The 26614-nt window shown below is 40.1% G+C and overlaps 1 protein-coding gene across 1 annotated transcript; it reads right to left on the reverse strand.

The window, feature by feature from the left end:
• Positions 1-10373: 10373 nt before the first annotated feature.
• LOC146160467 (uncharacterized) lies at positions 10374-13381 on the reverse strand. Its single transcript, XM_083384365.1, has one exon. The coding sequence runs from the start codon at positions 13125-13127 to the stop codon at positions 11733-11735; it is 1395 nt and encodes a 464-aa protein (XP_083240491.1). The 5' UTR covers positions 13128-13381; the 3' UTR covers positions 10374-11732.
• Positions 13382-26614: the final 13233 nt, after the last annotated feature.

Raw genomic sequence — 26614 nt, forward strand, 5'->3', positions numbered from 1 at the left:
ACGTCCAGGTGTTTGTTGCTCGCGTTGTTAAAAAACATTTCCATAATGTTTCTTTTTGGTTTCTATTCATCACAAGGCTTTATAACATTAATTGTTTGAGCTAAATTGGTTTAAAGTTCATTGGGGCTAACTTGCATTTTCGAATAAATGGGTTACCCAAATCCTCCTTTTAGTCGTAATGTGTTTCTGGTTTTGCGGGCTGGATGGATGCAAAGGATTATGGAGGGATTTTCTCGTTTAGCCAAGCGGAAGCTAAACGTCGTCAATACTTGACAGGGCAGCGGCAAACGTTGAAAAGATAGGCAAATTGTTACCTGTCGGGACAGCTCTTACTATAATTTCGACCCACTCAATCCGGAGGGTTATCAGTAATGATGAGCAAACCCAGAAATGAGTCTTAGACGACTTTGTGGCTTTCGAGCCCTATGCATCAAGGGCTTTTAAAACCCACAAGCAACTTCGCAATAAAGAACATACTTGAATTGCACACATTCTCGCCATATTTAGCAATACGATAACCTGAAAAATGTTGCGTTCATTATCCCAAAGAAAAAAAAACTATGCGTATGATGTAATCTGTATTAATCACTGTACATTCCAAATGTAAAACGTAACCTAATTAGTAGGGGAAGTAAACGTCATTAAAGTCATATTTTTTTGATGATACAGAAACTTGTGTAAATTATATTGGTATGTGCTCTATTTAAGAAGTTACAAAGTCATAAAAGCCTTATTTTCTGTTTTAGGTAATAAAATATGACCTTTTTATTGTACTTGAAAATTATAATATTTGGCCCTAGTAATTTCGTAGATGTAGTTAAAGCAGCCCCTGAAAACATTGAAATTTGATAATTTGTGAATGAGGAAGGCAGTGAGACTTGTCATGCTGAATTTCCCCAAGGGATTCACGGAATCTTGTCACCATGACAAACATTTATTAATGGTGAAAGTTTTTGCATCAAGTTACCCTTGGTAAAATTAAATCGCCCAGATACAAAAGCTTTTTCGAGATTTGGGACAAAGATGCCTTTCGAAACTCTCTGTCGCCTGACAGTTAAGGAATGAAGTGAAATAAATGATCAGAAGTTCGCAGAAGTTTTGATTGAGAAGCCGTTGTTTTTTGTGATAGATGTTATCTAGAATAGAAGCTGATTTTGATGTTTGTTGAAGAGCTCTACAGCTCATAATTACTCGTTGAAGGAGTTGTCTGGATGCTGTTTACTAGGCCATCTAAGCTAAGAAACTTCCACAAGTAAATATATGTTCTTTTTTAAAATATAAGTAAAAAATGAATGGGAGTTCTTCTTTTGGAGATTAGCATAAATGTGATTCTCAAAAGTAAAGTCCTATATTTCAAAAAATAAAGTCATTTTTTTGACTAAAAAAATCGCCTTTTTAATTAATTCATGTTAAAATGTTTGCTAAAATAAGAAGACTAGGAAACCAATTGATTAGATAATGTTTGGAATACACTATTTTAATATTTTATTGTATCCAAACCGTTTAATTTTCTTCAAACTTTTCCTAAAATACCATATATCACAAGCCCCTAAAGCAGCCTTTCCTAACCTGGGGTAAATCTACCCCTGGGGGTAAATTTCCTTGTTTTGGGGGTAAATCCAAGGATAGGTATTCAAGCTCTCAATATTCGGGTTCCGTTATCTTTACCTAACTTATACAAATGCGGCTTCTCTGCATTGCTTACTATAAAACCGAAACCAGGAAACCGACTTGAATGTGATATTCGTTGTGCATTATCTACTACTTTACCAGACTCATTGCCAAAAAGCAACGGCAGCTGTCGCACTGAATATAACTCATGTCATTTTTTATTTTCGTTTTTTTAATAAATGAGCATCACTTTATATGTTGGGGGTAAATCTATTATTCATCTTTGTTGAAAAGATAAAACAAACAAAAAAGGTCAAGAACCCCTGCCCTAAAGTAAAACCAATACCTTAAACAGTATATTTGAATTTCGTTTGGAATAAATGCAAAAGCTGTGTCATGCGAAAACTAAGTCGTAAAGCACGAAGGCAAGCATTTAGTATTGAAGTATTGGCGCCGAGAGAAGCAATTCGATGTTCGTGCGTCGTGTCGCCGACAACAGAAATGCGATTTAGAAAGCCTCGGAGCGATGGCGACCGGCGGAAAGGAAGTTGCGGCACATTACGGATAAACACCAAAACAAACGATCCGCGTCGAAATGCCGAGCTCTCTCTATTTTGGTAGTCTTGGTCGCTTCAGCAAATGAAGCAAGCTGCCACCGTCGAGTTATATGACATGCACGTTCAGTCATACACTTCTCAAGCAATGTTTGTATCCTGTGTATGACGAAGGTGCATTCCACTAAATCTAAAAGCGAGGTCCACGCACTCGCTCGGAGTTGAAGTCAAACTGGGTTTCCAATTAATACTGGATTTTCATCAAAAAAACAAAATTTTAAATTGAACTGCACGGTTTTGTAAGATGTGTCATCGGCCAACATAACGTAATGTACCGGAAAGATTGACCTTCAAAACAACCGATTAGGACTTGCGTGACAATATTTGCCACGTCATATCGCGGTTTCCTGTTTCGGACAAAAGCCTCATTACGCGATCGCAAGTATGTGACGAAGGTCACTGCCCAGTGCCCGCACCACTGGCCTCGAAAGATGCGCGACCGGAACATGCCTAGAACCTGTCTCTATATATCGCCGGCTTCTTCAGAAGGCATTTGACGAACAAGCAAAATCCGATGATGGTAGTTTGTGTTGTGTAAGCTCATGTTCGTGACGGCTGGGGCGTTACCCTGTCGGCTGTGTACACCAACAACAAGGTAGCGGCCCTTGCATTAAACTTGTTTGTACAAGTTTGGCGGGGAAAAGCTGACAGTCAATTAATTCCGTTTCCAATGTAAAAAACAATTTATATATCAAAATAGGTATTAAGGCTTAGTATGTGTTTTAACAACAGAATCTTCCCCTCCAACAGAACACATAATGCCTACGATGAAAGTTGTAAATGTTTTTAATAGTTTCAGAAGGGCACCGCTTCAAACAACAATCAGTCAGCAAGGTCTAAAACTTTTAATATAAATATGCATTTCGCCAAAAAATAAATGGAATCGTCAGTTTATCTATAAAAATAAATAGTAAAAATTATTATAAAATAGGTATTATGAGATTCAATATTTTCACAGAATTTGATTACTACTCAACAAAAACGATCTTGTTTTGAAATATACTAAAGCAGCTCTTAACTACATAAATAGAAAAATATCACCTTTTTGTTGAATGCTCTGTATCCAAGGCATTTCATTTGTCAAAAGTTTGAGGAGAAAAATATAGACCTTAAGAAAAGTACGATAGGAAGCAACTCTGAGGCAATGATTGAACGACAAAACCAACGAACGGGGTGCCGCCCGTCCAACGCCAATCCGTTTCCGGTCATTTTCCGCCAATATGCAGAATGCTAATTATGTTTCTCTACTGAATATCCGTACGGAGGTCTATATGCTAAGTTATAGCGGTCAGTGCACAAGCACTTAAGAACACTTATCTGCGTCTCCATCTTAAAGCTGAAGTTCGGTCTTCGTCAACCGGAATGCCAAACACTATCTTACAATCTCGCTTCGCCACTGCAATGGCGGAAAATCAACCGCTGGTTGTTGCTGGGGCAGCCAAAAGTGAACGCCTGACGGTCCTCACGTGGACAGTTCAAGAACATCACATGGCTTTTCAGAAAAAAAAACTACACCCCCTTCACTATAAAGTATGAATAGGCGCATTTATGTTATACATTTTATTGCACTGTACAGAGTGTTACAGCGCTGGGATAATTGCCTACCCGAACGTCGAGGTAGTCCCTTAATTAAAATATTATTTGTGAAAGTCAAATAAACCACGTCTCCTGGTTGTGTTATATCTATTTTAAGTGTGAAAACTATGAAAATAAGTCGACAAATTTACAGTGAAGTCTCATAAACAAAGTGCTTATCTAGGTCGTAGTAACATTTTATGGTCCAGAATACGTTAAAATTGTAGTACACAGAATGCTATTTTTGTTGCTTCACTGCAAACTATATTGTATGAGACGAACTAAATTCCGTTTAATGCTTTTTTGTCAAATTAAATTTTGAGTTAAAAAATTAATCCAACCTCAGTTTTAAACTACAAAGAATGCTTGATTTTTGCCCCCAGTGGTTTTGCCAACGGAAATCCGACACCGAGCTAGATTTAAACGCTTAGAAAGTCTGTAAGCGTGCTACGCGCTACTCCCACGGTGTGCCCGCGAGAGGTGATATCCTGAGCAGGGGTTGCGCTGCGTGCAGCGGGGCCTATCTAAGAGGTGCGGGAACAAGCACCTACTGTTCGCCATCGCTGTGGTCCTGAGGGGCTTCGGGGGGTTTGTTTTCTTGCTATAGTGCGCTGCAGTAGAAAACTCACATGCATGAAAAAGGGAGTTGACGAGACGGTTTCGTTTGCATTGTACCTCCACTGATCGTTTCTCGCTCGTCAGGTTAGCCGCACAAGAATGGTTGTTGCAATAACGTTGGCGCCTTGCGTGCAGCTTATAGACAACACAAACTGCCCCAGGAACGCAACTTGACCTGATAGGTCCTACTGTATCCCGGTTACGCGCTTGCACATTCGACAAGCAAACCAAGTGTGTTACTTACATAAGTTTGAGCCAACACGTCCCGGTGGTTTCCCGAATTTATGAACATTTTGCTACAAGTGGCATATGCGGAGAAGGTTGCCACTGCGTTACGTCGAGGTCTGAATAATGGTTTACGATGTTGTGTCAACATATTAGTGAACGTTTATTGTATTATTTCAAAGGTGTAGTTGCAATAAATTATTAAAATTATTATCGTTAAGAGTAGTAATATCAGATAATATCGGATCGGAGCTAATACACGATGCCAAATGGTAGTGCCGCTACTCGCCCGACACTAGGGTGCTATTAGTGTTGATGCGCTACCAAATTGATATGAAAATACCTGCCGTGAATTGCAAGTCAATACCGTACGTTCTACCTTAAAAGGTAAATTTATCAACAAATAGTAAACGTAAAAAACTGAAGGTACTAAAAATAAAAACGCTAATCTCAATTCTGGCCTAATAACCTATATTACTTCAGACCTTGCGATTTGATCTATCTTGCTTGTTTGGGTATATTTAAGACTTAGGCATTGGATCGCACCCTATAATAGATTTAAGGCAGTAAACGTATTGGGCATCCCTAAAATTTTACCCACGAATTAAAACGAAAGTCTGTAAAATGACTCATTAAACTTTAAGATGTATTTATGGCAACCTGAAAACATCGGCAAAACCAATGGTTCCATTTCTGGCAGTTTGAATTGATTACAACCGATCGCTAATGAAAATACTATAGCAAACAACGATTATATATGACCCTTAACTAAAATAATCAAGAGGTCAAGTACAGGGACTGAGATGATCAAATCGGTCACTGTCTGCTCCGTGCCGTACAGCAATTTCAATGTAAAAATGGTCGTTATACAGAGCGGAAGTAATTTACCCGTCACAAGACAGCAAGCAATTTACGTGTCGGTCATACCAATCGAAAATTGAGGGTGGAAAAGCTGTTTGTTCAGTGGCAAATTACTATTTCTTATAATGTGCGATTCATAAGCAAAGATAATATCTCCAATTAATCTTTGATACGCTCCGTTCCGTTTTACAATTATATTAAATCGATGATTGCTGAATAAATGCAATTATCGAATTTTCGACGGAAAAACTTAGATAGATGGGCGTTCGCTTATTTACTGCACTTCGGCTGATCAACCCGTAAATTGTTAATTTCGAGTGGACAGCAAGTGACCGTACAAGTTGTTATATTACTGAAACACTTGATAAGATGACGTGTCAACAGGCGAAAGCCTAACGTTTGTCGTTCATGCTACAATCTCCTAAAATAATCCCACATAAAGCATTGTTAAGAAACTGGCTATTTGCGAGTGGCGTCCGTTACTATAGTTTTAAGGAAGCTCTAAAACCAAGTGCAAACAAAAGTCGGAACTGAGCAAATTTATCAGACAAAAAACAAATGACCCTGATCCCAGCAGAACCCTTGTTTAATGCTTGTTGAAAGCTCCAGTTTAAATCATCGCTGGCAAAAATAACACTTTTCGGGTGGGTTACAGTAGCGAAAACAAAGGGACCATTGTCTCACACTAAGTTGCGACAGCTATACGTCACACTCGGTTGGTCGCCATCGTCTTTCGTATCCATTCATAAACAAAAACTTCCTTTTCAATTTTGTCTGTGCAAAGTGTTCTTCATACCGAAGCAGGTTTTTACCATGTCAAACGTGATGCATAACGTCGCGCCAAACCTACGAGGAATAGTTTTATATAACGTGCTCATTACACCACATAAAATCAATAGTATAATTAAATATTAGATATAGTTAAGTTGTTTTATGGGGGAGGCAGAAATAGAATACACCTTACTAACCAGCATGAAACCTCTATTCGTGCAGTTTCCCATTGCGTGCGATTTCATGGTATATTCGTCATACTAAATCGATCGAGCCACAAAATACAAGTATACTAAGTATTTGATCACTAAACCAATCATGGAAGTCATCAAACCAATTCAAACGCAATATGTTTCTACACTCGCACGAAAAGCTGAACACATTATTACAAAAAAAGTTACAGCGATTGATTTCGAGTTTTATTTTACAAAATTTCGAAAGCTGTGCACGTCGCAAATCCAAAAAATATTTCCAAAGGCGTCGCGAGAAACGCGCACACGTCATACACACAACACACAATATATATATACGGTATATCGAAGGTAGCGCGATATTTTTTTGGTAAATCGAGGAAAATTGCTTTTTAATTTTATTACATAGGACTGATTGTAATAAATCCAATTTAAATAAAGTACTGTACGCACAATTTAATACGCAGAAAGCAAAGCCTTTAATATGAAACTAATTTTAAATTATGATAGCACAAAGCACAATCCCCCTTCAAAATATCACACATTTTAATAAACCTAACTACTAATCAAACTACATACCACCAAGAAAAACAAATAAAACAGATGTTTAAATATTTTTTTCCATTTGCTTACGCGCACCCGGCAACCTTACATGGCGCACCAATGCGTCGCGTCGTACTGGTTTAATATGCGCTTATATGTACAAACACGCAAACATACATGCATACATAATACATATATACCCAACGCACTTCCATATTTATACGCATGAACTCGAACACACTTGTACGCACACACTAAAACGAAGGCCATAAAGCGATGGTGGACAGTAATAGTCTTTCAGTGGGTTGCAGCGTGGCAATTGAACGCGCAGTGAGCGCCAACAGTACAACGATTCGGAAGAGCCGTGGCAGCCATCGCGGAGCCCGAGTTAAAATTACCCGAACTCGTGAGAAAATTGCTCTGGTAGATATAGGCGATTGGAAGGCGGGGGGAGAGAGGCCATACAGCACCTACAATACGCCTTCGCCTGGGCACGACCGAATCGCCATCAATAAATTGCTGTTACCTCCATTGAAAGCTTCGATTGCTTATTGCTGCCTGCTGTATACCGAGCGAATGCAATATGAGAGTTTTTTTAAGGTGTTTTGGGAGACCGAAACGGTCCCCCAAATTTCTCCAGCGGTTACCCAAATTTTGGACTTGCAACTTTTTGGTATTTAAATGCAACACTTCCGGTCTTTTAAAACTACTTAGCGGTCACCCAAACCAAACCTTAAAAAAAAACCTGTGAGAGTCAATAGTAAAATAATATAAAACTGGCATTGGTCATCAAAAACCACGAACAATCGAACATACATAAAGTAGCAATAGTGCAACCGAAAGGCGGACGGTAAGTTAATCATTCATAAAGTAAGTTCGCCAGAACAATTTGAATACAGCGGTAGATCTTATCATGTCATGATCCAGTGTTGTAATGACTTAGTAGTCACTGTTTTCAAATGACTTGACTTGACTTAACTCTTTTGGGCAAAATGACTTGACTTGACTTAAGTCTTTTGGAAAAATGACTTGACTTGACTTAAGTCTTTTAGACAAATGACTTGGGTTAAAATTAAGTGTTTTCATTAATAATTTTGTCGTAAAATTGGGTTATTGATCCTAATTTTTTCACATAAACAATTTGCTTGCAGTCTATTGCCTTATTGGTATTTTTAGTTAAGGTATTGCTCATAATCGAACGAGTTTACCCAATTTTAATAGCTTAACGTGTAATTTTTATGACAAGGACTTGGCTTGGAATTGACTTGCTTTAATTATAACTTGACTTGCGATTTATTCAAAAAGACTTGACTTGGACTTAAGTTATTTTCCAAATGACTTGACTTGGACTTAGGTTATTTGAAAAATGACTTGACTAAAATTTAAGCCATTTTGAAAAGACTTGTTTACAACACTGGGATGAACCCCACACAAACTATATTTTTGCCAACTTTTGTTATGTAAATAAACAATATCTGGCGCTTCGCGCGAACTTTCTTCGTTTTTTCTACGATTTTGTCCATTTTTAGAAATTATAATCATCCAGAATACGCCAGTGCATACTTTTGGGTGTTATGCCGTGTGAGCTCATGAACTCTATAAAGTGTTTTTTTTTTCAAATTATACTATATATGCTGTTACTTTGAGCAAATATGCTATTTTATGTGCTTAATGCCTCACTTAGCTCTAAAACTTAAAAGTTTTGCCAATTTGAAGCAAATAAACGCATTTATTTCGATTGGACTCGGTTCGCTCGAGAAAAAAGTGTTTAAGATTGTGCGTTAGTAGTTTTATAATGTATCGTTTTAATACTAAATAGGGATTATCCGGTATTGTTATAATACACTTGTTGAATTACAAAGACATGGAAATATGCATATTATTGTTGTAAATAACTTATTTTATCTCCAAAATAAATACTCGGAGCATTTTGGGACATAATTTAAAACAAATTACAAAATCGTATGTAAAACCAAAAGCTTTTTGAGAGCCAAAGAATTCAATATACAAACCTAAACTAAATAGTATCAAATGATAATACTTAAAGGATAGAAAAGGTAAATAAAAAATCAATAAGGCTGCTTTGCATCCACTATTTTAGATAACCTTGGTAAGGCCTTTAAAAAAGAAATAAATATCCGTGAAAAAAATCGAATATTATTTTCTGGTTAGTAATAACTCTTTATTCATTTTCAACATAGAGAGAATTCACAAATGGTAAGTCTCTCTATGTTGAAAATGAATAAAGAGTTATTCGAAACGTTCAAAATGATACCTACTTCTGTATGGGCTTTGATATTCTTATTACGTCTTACTACAACCTCCAACCATTATGCTCCAAAATTTTCTGGTTAGTTTTGCCAAATGAAAAAAAATGAAAAAGCATCAAATTGTTTTGCCCAAACATAACCCTTTAAACTACTCGGCGCACAGTGAAAAGTTTGCAAAAAATCACCCAATTAGCCTAGCTAGGATACCGATGGTTTAGTTTAGGCTAATAAATCCATCTAAGAATAAATTTAAGATTTGAAACCATAAGCGACGCTTAAGTAATACTTTCAAAGTGAGTAGACGCAAAATCCTGTGTCAGGGGCACATTGGCTACTCGTTGTTGCGATGGACAGCGGAAACAACCCAAGCGAGCAGGCAGGAGCGGGGTTTTGTGGGCGTACGAGTGTCCCTGGTGACGCAAATGATGCAATAGCGCCTGCAGCTCGAGTGCGGGCTGATGAGTTTACGTAGCGATGCACTGGGCCGGTGAGAGGCCGATGATGGCAAAGCACACAACTTGCGCAACAGCTGGGCCAACCTCTGGCACACGAGCCCACGCTGCGCTGGCGAGTGGCCAACAGTTGCCCCCTTTTGCACTTAACTATGTCACGCAATGGCTTTAATGTAGGCGAGGTCAGTACTTAATGTAACTTTAATGAAACCCGTACATCGCGATGAAAACTTTATTCAATTGATGTTAGATTTATTGTGTGAAGGTCAAGCCGTTAAGGACTTTTAAAATAAAAAGGGCCAACAACCAGCTCAAAAAGTTTTGTTTTACGCTGCTTTTAAAAAAGGATGTATGTAGCCAAGCGTTAGACATAGCAACAAGCAGTGCCAGATTGACCATTAGGTTACTAAGGCTGTAGGCGCTGGAAAAATTCGGCCGTCATTTTTTTAGGTTAAATGTAATTTTTTTATGTATGTATTTTTATTACTTTGTAGCTTGGTTTGCAAAACTAGGCTCTCCTCTGGTAAACAGCCTTAGGCCTTTGGGCCAGCCTAAACGATTTAATATATAGCTTTAACGACTGGTTACACATATCGCCACGTCTAAACTATATTCTAAATCTGTATTCACAATTTTTCAAGGCACAGAGACAGATTAATCTGATTTTATTTTGTGTATTGGTTCTCGTATTGAAAGCCAATCGACTTAACATCGTCATAGTAATTTGTTACGAAAAGTACAACAATAACAACAATGACAACGACAAGAAACACATCGTCATCTTAAAGAAGGTGCGAAAAACGAAATGTTGAACGAAAAATAAACGAAATAAGTGAAACTGTCGTCGGAAAAAAACTAAAATGGACAACTAGTTTCCAGAGACGAAAATCTTAGGAAATTCAAACTTAATAAGCTGTTAATAGTAAAATAGGAAATCGTTTTACATGCTGTAATAATATTTAAAATCCACAATGTTACTTTCATTATTCCTCAATTATAATAAACGTTTACCAAATCAAAAGCTTTGCCTATTTGCAAAAAACAGCTGAGTAACGACATCACTTATATCAATGAAGGCTCCAATGGGTTTTACATTCTACATAGACAACCATACACATCGGTTTGTAATATTTTGCCCACAAACGTGGTTAGTCAAACTCAACATTGTACGAGCACTAGTTCATAAGGCTAGTAGTTTATAAAACTTATGCTAAGGCGTTCTTTTTAAATGTTGCAACACGCTTTAGTGGGGAGTGGTAAATCGCATCAAAACAGCACCAGCAAGTTGCGATGCATAGAGCAATAAATATAACTGATACAAATAAATAAAATGACTCAAGAGAGAACTTTGCAGCAAGCACTTCAAACTATGGAGAAAAATAAAATTAACAAAGGAAAACGCATTTGCCAGTACAGCTGAAAGTGACTGGTTGTCAATGTACTAAGAAAGAAGTTTGGATATGTTACATATAATGAGCCCCTCGTGAAATAACCTCTTTATCATTACTACTACAAAATGTCGCACTCTTTCGGTGCACCCGGGCAGTAATGTTTACGCGCAAAATGGCAGGCAATGGACGACTTTGGTAGTTCAAAGGCAACGGTTGGTTGCCTTGTCTAAGTTTCAAGGCAAGGTGTGGACTCGTTTTACTAATTGTAAGGTTATTCGAACGGCTGCCTACAGTTGATTATATCGATTACCCACTAGAAGGGAATATGTGGGCAGGAGGTAAAGAGTAGAAAAAATATGCAATAACGTAACATGTTCTTAAGTTACATGGAGGTATCGTGGTAAACGTAATTTCAAAGAAAAACAACGGGACGATATATGAGAAAAAGACGAGGCTCGCAGCACTACGCTCTCGAACAGGAACTAGAGTGTTTGTTGTAATCGAAACAATCCTTCGCGACCACAGACCTTTTCGCGACTGCCGGCCATTGGAACCTGGATCACCTGGCAAGGCCCAATACTCATAATTGGCCTGAACCCACGGTGGCTCGTCATCTGTATGATTCCTTACATCTGCAGCCAGGCTTTACGCAGTCCGCACACGAGCGACAAGCCCGAATGCAACCCCTTGCCGCTGGGTAGCAGAGCAAACAGGGGAGCACAAGGGACAGTGCAGACAGTGCGGTCCATCGCAGACAGCACTGAGAGCCGCGGCACGAACACGGTTTGTCCGTACATGTATCGTCATCATCGTAATTGGAGCAGTGGTAAAAACATGCTCGAACGCAGCAAAGACAGGTGGCTGTCTCGACGCACGAGTCCAGGCTGCAAAGGCACCTGTGGTTGCACATCCAACAGTGGCTTGCGGAGCGACGAGCTGACTCGCTTGTGTTGGGAATATCACCTTGACAACGGGGACACATACATTTTCCGCATCGAGGACACGGGTAATTGTGGTCTCCGGGTTTGGGGAAAGCCCTACACTCCCCCGAACCCGGTCCAATAAGCTGGTGATCTTCGTCGCCAATAACGTTGTCGAGCTCTGTTATCTTTTTAAGCGAAGACTTGTTAGACGACTTGTTTAGTTCGGAAGAAAGCTTTTTCTCGTCGGTCCTGATCTCGCGCGTGGAGGTCTTCGATTTGTCGCTCTTTGAATCGGCAAGTTGATCCTTGTGGGGGACCTTGGGTGCGGTTGGCTGAGTGATGACTACGTCGGAACGACTGTTCACAGAAGTTCGACTTAACGGCTGCGTCGTTTTCACACCAATGGATGTGACAATGTTAACGTGACTGTGAAGTTCTAAAGTGGGAACTCCCAAACGCGCCGCGACCTCTGGTGTAGGCGGGGGAGGGCGAGGAGGTGCTATCGACGGGTTTACTTGAAATGTGGTCGCCGGAAAATTTGAATCGGGGATGGGCGGTGGCGGTCGACTGATTAGCAAGTCAGGGGGTCCGGTATTTCGTCTTCGGGAAGGAAGGTGACCGACAGTTTGCGGATAGGGTCGCGGTGGTATGACAGGTGTGTGACCAGTGGACGATTCCAATCGATTCGAAGGTCTCGCTTGATCGATCCGCGATGGGTCTCTTGAAACGAGGTACGACGGTAAGGATGAGCTTGAAGTGTTGACTCGAGACGCTGAGCCAGGCATACGCCGCGTTCGACCCGAATGGTGCTGCTGACGTCTGGACCTTTCGGCGCCTGGGTGTCTGTGGGTTCTCGCGTGTTGGTTACTGGAATCTCTGCCGTGAATATGATCTCGCTGTCCCGTATTGGACTGTTGCACCAGTGGATGGTCGCTGTAGTCGTTGTCCACAGCCCTACTTCTGTTGCCAGCTTCGGACAATAAGGTAAGTGCGGACGTGTCGGGGGAAGGGCTGGCTTGCGAAACGGCCGTGCTACCGGTTTCGCTACGAGCAGCAGATGATGATGTCCGAGGCCTAAACATAACTGGAAATGTCGCTTTAAACTATGCCTTTATCAATGAATTATCATTGTACTGTGGAAGTTGGCAATATCCCCTTAATAGCTGACGGGCTGGTAGTTGAAGTGTTCGGCGATATCCCGAGTTTCTTTGCGCAAAATAATCCAGATGAACTTCAAGTTTGTGCTAATCAAATAGCACTTGAACCTTGGTTTGACAGTCGCAATCCCAAAGTTGAGCTAGCGATAACTTTTTAGCCTTTATTATATACAGTCGGCTTAATATCTGAAAATTAAAAAAAAAAAAGATTAGCTTACAGAAATAGGGTAAGCCTATACCAAAGTACGGAAATACAAACACGTGTAGCTTGACACAGCGTGGTCCTAATCCCTGAAATCATAAAACAAGAGAACCGCCACAGCGATACAAGCCAGACGTATCTGTTTTAACATTTGGGCCGCAGGGCTTCGACGAGGTCAAAAAGTAGGTCGAATACGCTCCTTTACAATACTAAAAGTTTCTCTGATCTGTACCGCTAGCTGCTCTTTAGAATTGCAGTTCGTTTCGTATTAAAAAAACACACACCGTGTTTTGTTGAATGAAAACTTTTAGATTGATATAATCCTAAAATATAACCTGCAAACATGAACTCAGATAACGAGACGCGCTAAAGCACAATTTAACAACATTCCAAAAATAAACAAAATCCACAATACTCGCAACTCATTTAAAACTAAACACTTTTTTGATAAGTCATAAAGCAGTTGATAAGGTTCAACTCCTAATTACAGCGCATCTACATATACAAGCTAACACAAAAATAAACACAATATTAGAACTGACATAAAAATAGCTATATTGAAGTTGTTAGACTTCTATGTAGGGCTGCGCACGCGAAATGAACTTCCCAATCTGACGCGAGATCCGTCACGAGTTGTGTCTCAAAATCGGATCGGCTCGCGCGAACACGCTCGTAAGAAAGAGATAAGGGGCCTCCGAGGCAGACGCGATAAAATCGCCGTCAAGCTCGAATGAGACCCTACTCCGGAAATTAACGAGCGGATTACGCGATTGCCTTGGGCAGGCGAAGCTGCAATCTCGAACGCTCGGAAAGTGTTTTGAAAAACGACATTGCGAACATGCGAACGCACCACGATCTACATAGGCACTTGTCGGCGAATTACTGACATTCTTTACTTGTTGCAACACAAACCTATTCGCTTCCTCCGCTTAGCGCACCTTTCCAAGTAAGCGCATTTGTTGCCTTCAACTCTCCGTTTTAATCGCTTAAGCTTGCAAATACAATAAAGCCAGCCCGTTACAATTGTCATATTGAAGAGCGACTTAACACAACTGGTGTTACCTCCAAATTCAATATTCATCTAACCTTGCAGGCGGGTGGCAAATGGGTTAAACAAAGGGCAATATAGGAATTTAAAAAAGGGGCCCAGAAGAGCGAGCGAGATAAGGCCGCTGCGGCTTTGCAAACTGTGCGGCGACGAAGGGGGATGTTTAATCAGAGGTTGGGCGGCAAGTCGATCGGACAAGCACAAAGGGACGGCGACTGTTTACTCGCGCGTTTCCGCTGTGACAGCACCGCGGGGGTTTTACTGCTCAGATCTTTGACACCTGCTAAAAGAACGAGGGCGGTTTCGTGCGGCGCAAACCATTGTTTGAAGCGTCCTACATTTTTGCCGATCGCATTAGGCGGTCACCTGTGCAACAGTATCAAAAGTTGAAGAGGCAAAAAAGAGATACAGTCTCTCGGCAGCACCAATCACCAATACAATCACAAAATGTAACACGGGAATTTTCTAAAAAGATTCGCAAGTTATCTCAAGTACGCCTTCACCAGAGTTTTGTTCCACTCATAAACCATAACTACGCTGGTCGTCAAATAAATTGTTTACGACCGGGTGCGTTCCGTCAGCGCTCTGAACAACGCCTGAATAAATCTGGCACCAAACTACGTGCGGAAAATTTATGATGGGCTAAGGATACTCTTTAAATACCAGTAAATGCGAGTCTTAGATGCCTCATATACCGCAAAGTATAGGTGGCGACAAGCCTACTCCAGTCACCGAATGACTTTTGTCGTGTCAAAACCCGTTATTAGATCAAATGCCCGCGGATGAACGGCGGCTTGAAAGCCACTATTGCGGAAGGAAATTTACGGCATGACATACTCCTGATGAACTGCGTTGCGACACCGAAAGATTGAAGTAAAATGCAGGCCACAATTCGAGTAACAGGATGTAAAAGCCACCACACAGTTAAAACCAAATATAATTACGCATAACACGAACCGCAGGTCCAATAAGACTGCAAGTAAATACTGATTCAAGTTTTTTACATATCCTTAATACTGACTTCAATATTTCACATAACTCACTATTTGTAAAACTTAAGAGGCGTAACAGAGATATCTGCTGAGTGGAAGTAGAAATATAAAGCATTCAAATAGGCATGCTGACTTCTGTAGCACAGGAGAGTATTTGAGGCTATTAGTCAATTGAGTTTTATTATATACTGAAGCTAACCTAGGGGACAGAGCGAAAAAGGCCACTATAAACATCAGGTTCATTTTTGTTACGAAGCTTTTTTATTAATAAGCACTTGATCAGGGCGCAGTGTAATAGATCAGCTTCGTTTGAGTGTCACATGGCAGAATTTTCGAAACGTCTGCAAAAAACGTTTCGACAATCACTTCTAAAAACTACATTTAAACTATTCAACATGAAAGATAAAAAACACACGTCTGAGTATGTACAAAACTCAACAAGATATTGCTGGTAACTAGTTACTCAGTTGCGACAAACCTTAAAACTCATACTGACATATGATGCAATCGTTTACCAATAATTCAGTCATTAACAATCGTCTTTGTTTCGTTTGCCCATCACAAGGAGTATTTGTGACGTTTATCGAAAAGGTCGATAACATCCGGTTCCAAATATGCCAAATCTAGTTCTGTGCGTCGCCGTTTTTAAACTACGGATTTGACTCAGGAAACGACGTATGTAATTGATCAAATTGTTGGCGGTGTTGCCCAACTTAACCTGTCAAGCGCTTTAAGACAGCTAACCTTTTTCGCGTAGTGAGTGGCTGGCAATTTTGTTCAGCCCATTGAACCCGAAACAAATTACGCCAAATGCGAAACAATAAACCCGCACATCCGGCGCCTTTAGAGCAAAGCCGCTGTAGTCGATATTAAATTTGCCACCAAGTCGTCTCCATTTGGGGCATATTTTTACGAAGCTTCCAAGGCATCAAGTGGGTTTTTGACGCTTGTAGATTTACCACGAAGGACAACATATCTATTTTTACAACCCACTTGGTTTCTTTCACCGCCTACCGAATTTACGAGCTATCTTCCGCTTCTGCTGCTGTTGCTATTGCTGCTGCTGCTGCTGCTGCTGCTGCTGCTACCTTTTGCCTTTTCGCAGTCGCCTTTTCGCGATACCATCCCGAAAACTATTTACAAACGCATCCGTGAAGCTGTTCGCGGCTCCGGTTTTCACAGTTCGGTGACGTAACGTACAACAGTCATCAGGGTGCGAGATTTTGAGCCTCTGGTTTTATAGATGTCCGACAGTGGCGCTGTGTCCCAGGGCCGAGCTGGCTCCAGCGAACGATAACAGTAAAACGGCGAAGGGGTCGAGTTACCGGATGCATGCCGCGCACCTGATCTGGCCGCGCAAGCTCTTCCCGACCTGGGTATCGAGGCTCAACGAGCCACGCTGACGTCAGACTGGAAATCGGAGCCTGGGTCCCAACCACAAGCTAACCTTGGCCAATTTCTGGCGGTCTGCGAATGGGCTTGGTCGCTCAGACAAGAAACTAAAACCGGTCAAGTTGGGACTTTAATTATTTACTTTTGACGCCCTTTTGCTAATTATAGAAACACATATTTTAAGGTGAGATACTTTTTTAGTTTTTGTTTAAGTAACGTAATTATCAATCTACTAAATTTGTTAACAGAAGTTCTAGTTTCCGGCCTGGCGCGATGCTTAGCTGCAATTTACCAATAAATACAACTTGTGACAACGCGAGAAGGGCCACGGCCACGGGAACGGCAAGCTGCTATTCTGATCTGTTTGTCGAGCTTGCGTGACCACATCCTACGCTGACTCACGGCAACACGAGAACAAAAAAGCACGCTACCTAAATCTCTACTGGTTTAGCAGACGTAGCAGACCTTTCTATATGTGTGACCTAGACTTGAGTTCGCGCCACAAACCTCCTTTTCATCTTAAAAGCTGCACACTTTTGATATTAAAAAAGGCTAGGTCAGCTGCTAGCAGTAAAAGTAGTATAACATTCTGTGATGAAGGTCAAATGTCGAGTTATCCATAGTTTTAGTATTCTGAAACTACTATGAAATAAATCCATGTGATTTTCGAAGCAAGACAATATGCTATTGAAAGTCGAAGAAAAAAGTATAACTTTTGCAAGTTTTACAAAGTATTGTGCTACCAATTAGATAAGGTTTTCCTATGGTTTCCTGTAAAACAAAAATACAAATGTTAATAATTGAACTGAAACAAAGAATAATTTAAAAGTCAAACGCACATATTGAAAACATCCACCTAATCTGCCACCAAACTGCGGCAATTCCTGCTTTAAAACACGGCGGGAAAATTTGTTGCCTTTGGTCCTAGCTTACGTGAGAGAAAAGAATGGTCGAGCGCCTCGCTTTGGAGCGAGCAACCTTTCGTCTGCACAAATCAATTCTATGCCCTTCCGCGGCCGCCTCATTTCCTTTTTCGACACGCTCGCGCGTTCTTCAGAATGTTTGGCTGACCCTCCGACTCGCAACTATGCGGGGCCCCGGGGAAACGCGGCGGCGCGGCGAATATAGAGACGGGCGCGCTTCGCATAAAAGAGAGAGGCCCTAGGAAAAAGAAAGAAACGCGAGCGGCGACGGGAGAAGATAAGCAAACGGAAGAGGAGCGGAAGAAAAACGGATAAACAAGCGGGGAGGTAAGACTCCGGCCGAAGCAAATATCACGGAATAGCGCAAAGAAAGCGCATGTGCTTAACTACTTCCTCAAAATCGGCCAAGCATCTCTCGTAGCGCTCAGCTTAACCGCCTCCAAGTCCCTTCAGGCGTCCTCGCTCCGCCATTATTGTTATTAGCGGCGTGCGCGAGGCTCCCCCTAACCGCTTGCCCGCATCCGGTTTAACCAAAAGGCCCCGCCGCGAGTAGACCGCAAGAGCAACAAGGCCACAGCGACCGAGAACTTATTACTTGTGTGTACCTTAATTCTTATATCGGCAACTAAAAAGATAACCAGATTGACCTTAATCGACCGATTAGTTAAAAACTAACACTCAACTATCTTACAAACCTTAACCCAAGAACGTCGCTGTGGCAAAACAGCCACAAAAGGCGCAAATGAGTAACAAAGCTCGTCAAAGAAATCAAACTTGCAGAATGAACAGATATTCGCCATTTTAAAAATATTGTGATTTTATTGCACCACAATAAAAATGCAACTAATTAGTGATAACAGATCGAAAAATAGATGCCGAAAATATGCGTGACATTTTCATTGTACTTATCGCCAATGGTGCTTCCGACCACGATAAGTGGCGAAAAAAATCCCCAAAGCAAAGCCACTAAAATTAAACGAATTTGTTTGGTGAGTGTCTTTTAAATAGTAAAAAAGTTGACTTTTAAACACGGTTAATCGGAGACGGTGATTGCCATAGCTTTTATTTTTCGTATTAACATGGTTTTTAAATTTGGAATAAAATATCAATTTTATGGCAAATGTTTTTGATAACCAACGTAACCCAAAGATAGAAGGTATACAAAATCAGTTAGTATTCAGCAACTAAAATTGTAATGAATTTAGCTACAAAACGTTCTTAATTTCACAAAATTTGTTTAACAATAATTCACAATGTTTGGATTTGCGCTTAACCTGATATACCTGATATATTATTTCAGTCTAAGCTTTCTATATGTGAAATTCGTTAATTGTTTAAAACAACCACCCTTACTACAAAACCTTTTTCTCAAAATATCCTTAAGGTTTCTCTTAATGCTAAGCGACTATAGTCTTTTCTCTATGGTATGAACATATCCATCGCAGATATAAACCAATGACGTGTCGGCCAAGAGATTCATTTCGATCTTATGAAAAAAAAACACGCTTGAAACAAGGATTAAATACATACACAATGAAAAAAAAATAAAGACAGCAATTTTCTCCTGGTGTGCTAGGGCTTTTAGGTAGACGAAAAATCGATCGTTTTATGGGAGAAAATTTGGCAAATGATTCGCCTCGTCAATATTTGCAAAAACTGTTCGGTTTATCAGCTACAATTCCAGGAAAATGTAAATACTCTTGGTAAAATTGTTTTGGGAGGACTTTATATTAAATCATGTTGGCTATGGAAGTGCATTTGCAGGCGAGTCCCAAGAGGAACAAGTCAAAGAGTGTGAAATGTTACAAGCCGCGATTGGCTATATTTGAAATAATCAAATTAAAAAACGACCGACCTTCCAACAACTGTTTACTGGAAAACAAGCACCCAAGCAAATCGATATAAATATGCGAATGTTGTCTTTTTATAGGCACACCCGCGTAACATTTTTTTAAAATCCTTATGAAAAATGTAAATACCTGCTGGAGCTTTGTCAATGCGTACAAAGGTTTGGTACAATAATTATGAAAATACAATTCCTCGTTGGGGTGAGGTTCGAGCCCATTGAAATCCAGTTACTAGTGGAGCGACACATATTATACAGAGGAACAACAATTATAGGCGTCAAGCCGTGAGCGGGGTATAGCATGGCTATAAATGCAAATTAAAATAACAGTTGGAATGTAACGGCATCATTCCACCTTTAAACATTCGTGACATGCGATCATGAGAAATAAACAACTCAATCGCCAAATAAGTTCATTTACTTTTGCATTATTTTATGTTTGGGAGTTTAAACAATTTTTTTGACTTTTTGGCTGTCATTATGGCGCAACGTACATAAGCACTTTACTCCACTGTCATTTCCTAGTGTATGGGTAATTACTGGCCAATTAGTGCACTAATGCGTAGAATTGTTTAGCAAAGAACCTCCTCCGACTCGATCCCAAGCATATAAACACAGGTAATAAGGCCTAGCGGCAATTAGTTGGGTGCGACAAAAAGGCAAGCGTACAGAATTTAATCAAACTAGCCATTTAAATACTTAGGTCTGTAATGAAAGGCAACGTTTTGGCTACTGAGGTGAATGACGTAAGGAAATGGGTAGACAGGATTTTTTCGCGAATTGCCTTAAACGTTACAAACACACTTATAACATGTCGGTATTTCTGACAAATTAGCCACCGTCGACGATCGCCATGATGTGGCGTCAGCTTGTTCGGTATAAACGTCGCACATAAAACACTGTATAGCAGATTGCTGGAAGAGCCTGCGTCAGTAAATAAACAAAACTGATTGGGCGATTCTTTTGTAAGATCAAAGGGTGATCTGGAACTAAGTACGCGATAACACGGACTGTTACGTATGGTACTGTGGTGTCCAATTAGCGCACCTTGTAGGATATATATCACCGGCCATGGCAGCTACCGACGTCCAGAAGTATCTTCGTCGAATTACAAGCAATCACAACTCGAATTTGTTGGAAGTCAATGAATCATGATACATGAACATCATACGTCTGTATCTGTAAATCCTCCGCAAACAGGGAAAGTTGACTTATTAATCCTTGCACATTAGGCGAACGTATATTTAAAGCATCTCTTGCTTGCGCATATGTTAATTTTCCACAATGTTGTATCCAAGATGCTTATGCTTGCCATAAGTAATTACACTGGATTTAACCTAGATTGTCCAGTGTGATTTGCGGCCCTAATCAATCTAGCAACGTTAAGCCAAGTGCGAATTCCACTCAATCTAGTCTAATATCGACATTAACCCCGAGACCTCGGGCAGGTGCGTTATTAACACTTATCACAACCAACCCTCACCATTAGAACTGACGGCGAAACAGGTGCTATGCCTTTACCGAAGTGCAATAAATGACGTGTGCTCTGACAGGATTTATCCCCAATTAGGATATACGTGGTCATCGACTAAGCGATTGTTGTGGCTTAGTCAACCCGGAAACGAATTTCGTGTGGCTTAATACGCTTGGAATTTTTAAAAGGCAGTTTTAGGTGCAAACAGGTTTGGGCTCGTTCTTTACCCGCGAACCATAGAGTAGTGACACAGATTCAAAGGGTAAATAAAATTGTCAGATTCACACAAACACGCAGTGTAAAAACTAATCTAATCGTGCCTTTTACCTCGATAATCGCTCACACATAACGTGCACATACCGAGGAGCTTGGACAAACTAAATAGTCTCGCCCTAATGAATGGCGAGAGGTTAGTGCCTTTTTAAACTTCCCCATCTTCCTGTCGGTGATTGGAGCCTATTGAGTAATTCCCGGTCGCACAATCGAAGAGCGGATATTGCGAAATTTCGCTCGATTCACCGCCGAGCGCGTCCATAATGAAAGTGAAATCGTCCCTGGTGTGAAAGGAAAGGTCCCGCGAGGTCGTTAAGCTTTCCGCCAGTCAACGCAATTCTTAGCTATACGGCCTTGCCTCGTTTCTCCCTATTGGTAACTGTTTGTTGTCGAAGCAAAACAACATCCTCTAACACGTTCAACAACAAAACAAAAGCCGCACCATGTCTTATTTAAAAGTGGCAAACAATCCGTACGTACAAAGATGAATTTACTTTAACCAAAGAAAAAATATTAATAACACAGTAAAATAATCACTTTATCGGCAAATTATGTATGATAAATGTTAAATTACTTTTTAACTGTTAATGAAGAAAAAATCACTGCGTGTCATCGTCGAAAATGTAAATAACTTTCCGCCAAAAACGTTCCATCAAGTTTACATTTTGTAGCGTTAAATACGAACATTTTAGGCAAACTGTTAAGTGTTTAAACGTCAGTTTCATCGATTATCCCAATTAAAGTAAACGTTTTAAAAGCACTCTTAAAGGCCAATGCATAAATCCTTTGATATCATATATTGGCCCACTTTAAGTTATGTCAGCAACTGTGTTAGCGCACTATGAAGTAAATACGTGCCAGCAATTGTCAACAGCAAAATGCCACAATTGTCAACGGACGGTAAAGATCATCCGGCCAGCGGACGTTAGAGCGTAGTGTATACGTGGCTCCCATCATTTTAAAGCAACAGGGCAGTCCACAAAGTGGCATTCACGTCTGCCAATATGGTAAATGTAGATGTATATGACGTAACCACCGGCGGATTAACTAGAAACCTACAAGAGAATACTGAGAGTGGCGGTCTTACGATATGGGGAGGGGAATAAGTCCACTAAGCTGATTGTCCTACACGAGATGTGAGGATGACCGGCTTTGTAGACGCACCCGCGGGAGCTTGTTTGTTTATCCGCCCCGAAAAGCATGTCCGACAACCGTTTCACAAATACGACATGCATGTTACGAAAGACATGATGATCACTGGTGTTCAGCGCGTTTCCACGGTTGCCTACATGATTTGAATGGCAAAACGCATCGACACGTACACATAGCACTCGACTATACCGCCACAGATTATTTAATTGCATTTCTCTACCAGCAAGACGACGTGACACGCAGCAAATTTACAGTACAGTTCCCCTAGCGAAATTAGGTTTATTGTTATCCATCTTTAGTTAAAAAAAAAGTTTATTCTACCTGTCCTACACGTATCAAATGTCCAGCCTACAATTCCAAAAGAATCTGACGCATGTAAACAAGTTACAAGCAGCCACAATGTGTATTGACCACCTTGCGTCACAATAACGTGTTGCGGAATGGAACATTTGACTAAATAGTTTAGTGCTATTATTTCCTCAATATTGCTTTTTGGCACATTTGTAGTTATCTGAAGAAAACATTTAAGAGTTTTGGGCTACTAACTTCTAATAGTTTCTCGGTTTTCGGACTAAATTTGCTCCTTTATATGGGTTAGAGCCCTGCTTAACCAGAAAAATATGGTAGAGTTAATAGAGACTCAAGTGGTACGCAAGAATCGGAACCGCATGCAACTCTTGTACAAAATTGTTTTTTTTTACAACTTTCAAAAAAATTAAGTCTCGGTGAATACCAATACCATGTTTTTTGTCTAATAAAAATACATATATTATGGAAAGTATAATTCAACAGTTTTTTTTCCTAACTTCCCTATTCAACAGTTTTCCCAACATTTAAATAAACGAAATAAAGCTATAAAGGATACCTTCGAAGACTATTATTGCACATTTTTATATATGACATCAGGCTGGGGACTCTTTTTTTCGCTTCAGGGGACGTGATTTTATCCAGCCTTACAACTGTGGAGTCAACGCCCTCGCAACATGTTTTTCAAAATCAGATTAATATCTAAAGCTACATGACAATTACGAAAGGGGACGCTGTAAAAAAAGCTTAGAACCACTGCACAAGACGTTCTTAATAAATTTTGAAAAACGAACGAAGTTTTGCGGAAACATAGAGTAGGTTTAGGTTTACCGACGGAACTGCATGGAGCCCTTGAGTGGATCCGTTCCGGACTCCGTTATCAGCCAAGTGGCAATATATACAGTGCAGCGACACTCGACACAACCCGGTGGTCGGAAGGGCTGGGTAGAACATTAACCCAGCCATACAAGGCTGGCTCGCGTCCATCGGCTACGACTTGCCAGCATCGACCGGATGAGGGATATTGACTGATATGAAAACTGTTTGCCCAGGGCTTGCTCGTTTATCGCGCAAATAATACGACGATGGCCGAATGTCAACATTGCCAGTGCTATGGTTGGTTCAGTTCCACAGCGGCTTGATGGCTTTGCGCACCTAGTTAGCGCTGTATCAGGTGAAGGAAAGGACTAGACGGCGCACCGTGGCATACAAAGCAGCTCGCTGAATGTCTTGTCAGTACACACGTCAGTATGTCCTTATAGCAAGAGTAAAACGTTTGTTGATAATTATTTTGGTCGGACCAAGTAAAAATCTTTTGAATAATTCATACATTGCAGTTATAGTTTCACTGAACAAGATGTTTCTTTTTTACAAAAGGTCCTACTCTATTATACTGAGGAAACGAGCAGAAACACGCAAACAATTGTATAACAAATTGGCATTTGCATAAGCCCGTTGGCAAACTCACCGAACGATCCGTTAAATTGGAATGTACTATTGTTGCTTTATCACCTTAAAAAGCACGCTTATTTTAAAATTGATCGCATACGAAAACAACACAGCGTGGGGCGCCAATATCGATCGCACCGGAAGCACTACAATATGTCGGTGTTTGCCATTCTCGCGATGCCTTCCGGGCCTCCCGCCACCAAAATAGTGGCTAGCGCGTGGAATTTATTGATCTTCCACCGCACAGGATGTTGCTCGCCCGGTCGACACAATAGGTTAAAATATAATCAGAACGTAACGGGCCATGGGCCATAGGAATTATGGATACGCACATTGGCACCGTGTAATTGGACGAGGAAATTAAGCATCACAAAACTTCAAATACACTTAATTTTTTAATTGAATTATGAGACAATTTGAGCTTTAATTTTGTTGTTACTGAAAGTCTGTATCATATAAGGCAATTCAAATTTCAAATTCTTGCTACCTTAGTACCTGTTACGGCGAGCAAAATGTGCTTGTTGCTAAATAGGAATTTTATTAGGTATTAATCCTACTAGTTTTGACCGGGATTTTCGCAGTCGCTGCAAGCAGTGATGCGATCTGACGACGTGGGTGGTAAGAAACAATCTCGGTCAATATTATTCCGTGGCCGCGATGAACCAACCAGGCAATGAGTGTAGGCTGTACAAAATTTGTCACTTCTCAGTTTTTCTTTTGGCCACAATGTAAAATATAGTAGTTAGGAGTGAATTCATCTCGTATATATATTTTCAGATTATTACTCCAAATATAAATAAGTGAGACTTGTTATACATTTCAAGATATCCACAATAAGATATTCGTATTATGTCCCTTCGAATGGTGAACATTTGGATATTTATCATGTTACGATTACTTTATTAACAAAAAACGTTTTAAAGCTCCATATGCTTTACGTCAAACATATATTACCTAGAAGGATTTACTATCTGGCCAAAAGGGCGCGAAGGCCCTTCGTCCGTGGGGGAAACAAGCAAACTGTATCTTTGGCCAACTCCTTTACATTTTGCAATTTTTTATGCAATTTTTCAGCCTGAACGCGCTGTCACATTATGCATCGCAATTGCGCAGTATGTATTAACATTAAATACGATTATATCGAGTATTACGCAAGTGTTCAATATATGACCAATGCGTTAACCAAATAAATATTTTTTTCGCGCACGGCGTGATTGGATTTAGCTTAAAGTGCATATTTGAGCACGAGTTAATTTGAGAACAGCATTTTTTCAAGATAAGTAGTTTTATGACACGTTATGACTCAACATTGTGATATCATTTCTCAAAAATTTTATGCAACCCCGAAAGGCCTGGTTTTCTACATATTGCATTTATTTTCACCTAATATGTTATTTTTGTTTTGCATAAATATTCTTTTGCAATTCCCGGGGCGCACTTGTAAACTTTTGAAAATCTGGCGGCGCACCTGACGAGCAAAAACTTTGTTTGAGTATCTTGTTATATCTCTTCGAGTGCTAAAGTTTGTTATTACATAGGCCTCCTAATTTTAATATCTAGAAAGTAGGGTATGCTCTATGAGACAAACCTAAAGCAAAAGAAACGATTAAAATATGCCTGCAATATTGTAAATCGTGAAAACACAGTATATTAGTTAGAGCTGGATGGAAAACACAATAAGACCCGCAAGGAAACATCTAAATCAGAATAATCTATTTTACCATAGCAGTAAGACCAACGACCTAACAAAGCCAAATACGCAGTAATAACCACGACAGAATAAAATTAAATCGTCTTAATAAGACCTAAATCTGTCGGAATACGCCTAAATGGACAAAATAACGCCCAAAGCACCCTGCAATTAGTGTGCAAATCCACATTTGTCATCTGCGAAAAGTGTTCATTCGCACCCACAAATAAACAAAACGCTAAAATCACGAAATACTAGCTCGCGTTAGCGTACGTCAAGCCTAAAAAGTTGATAAGAAATGTGTGTTTGAAAACAAAATTAAACGCCGTATAATACAGTGCTTCGTCTGGAGTCGAAATTCCTAATGTTAAAATACGCTGAGACGTTTGTCGTTTGGTCACTTAAATCGATTAATAAAAAAAAATATTCGATTAAAATTGACTCCAATTTTTTTTAGCCTTATAGCCCCAAAAATTTCGCACTCGCTTTGCTCGCCTTATCTGCACGTATGCCATGACGGAAAATAACTTCAAAATCACTGATAGTCAACGACATTCTACAAGATTGAATTTAAATTGCCTATTGTGACTGAATAATCCTGGATCGGAGAAAGGTTTTTTTAGGGACAGACAGCGCGTAGTCCACTTTATTATAAGCAGAGTACA

This window comes from Ascidiella aspersa, chromosome 3 (genome assembly GCF_963924565.1).
Source record: "Ascidiella aspersa chromosome 3, kaAscAspe10.2, whole genome shotgun sequence".
NCBI lineage: Eukaryota > Metazoa > Chordata > Ascidiacea > Phlebobranchia > Ascidiidae > Ascidiella > Ascidiella aspersa.

What these genes read in the sequence shown, in the direction of transcription:
- LOC146160467 (XM_083384365.1), bottom strand. Translation starts at nt 13,127, where the DNA reads ATGTTTAGGCCTCGGACATCATCATCTGCTGCTCGTAGCGAAACCGGT.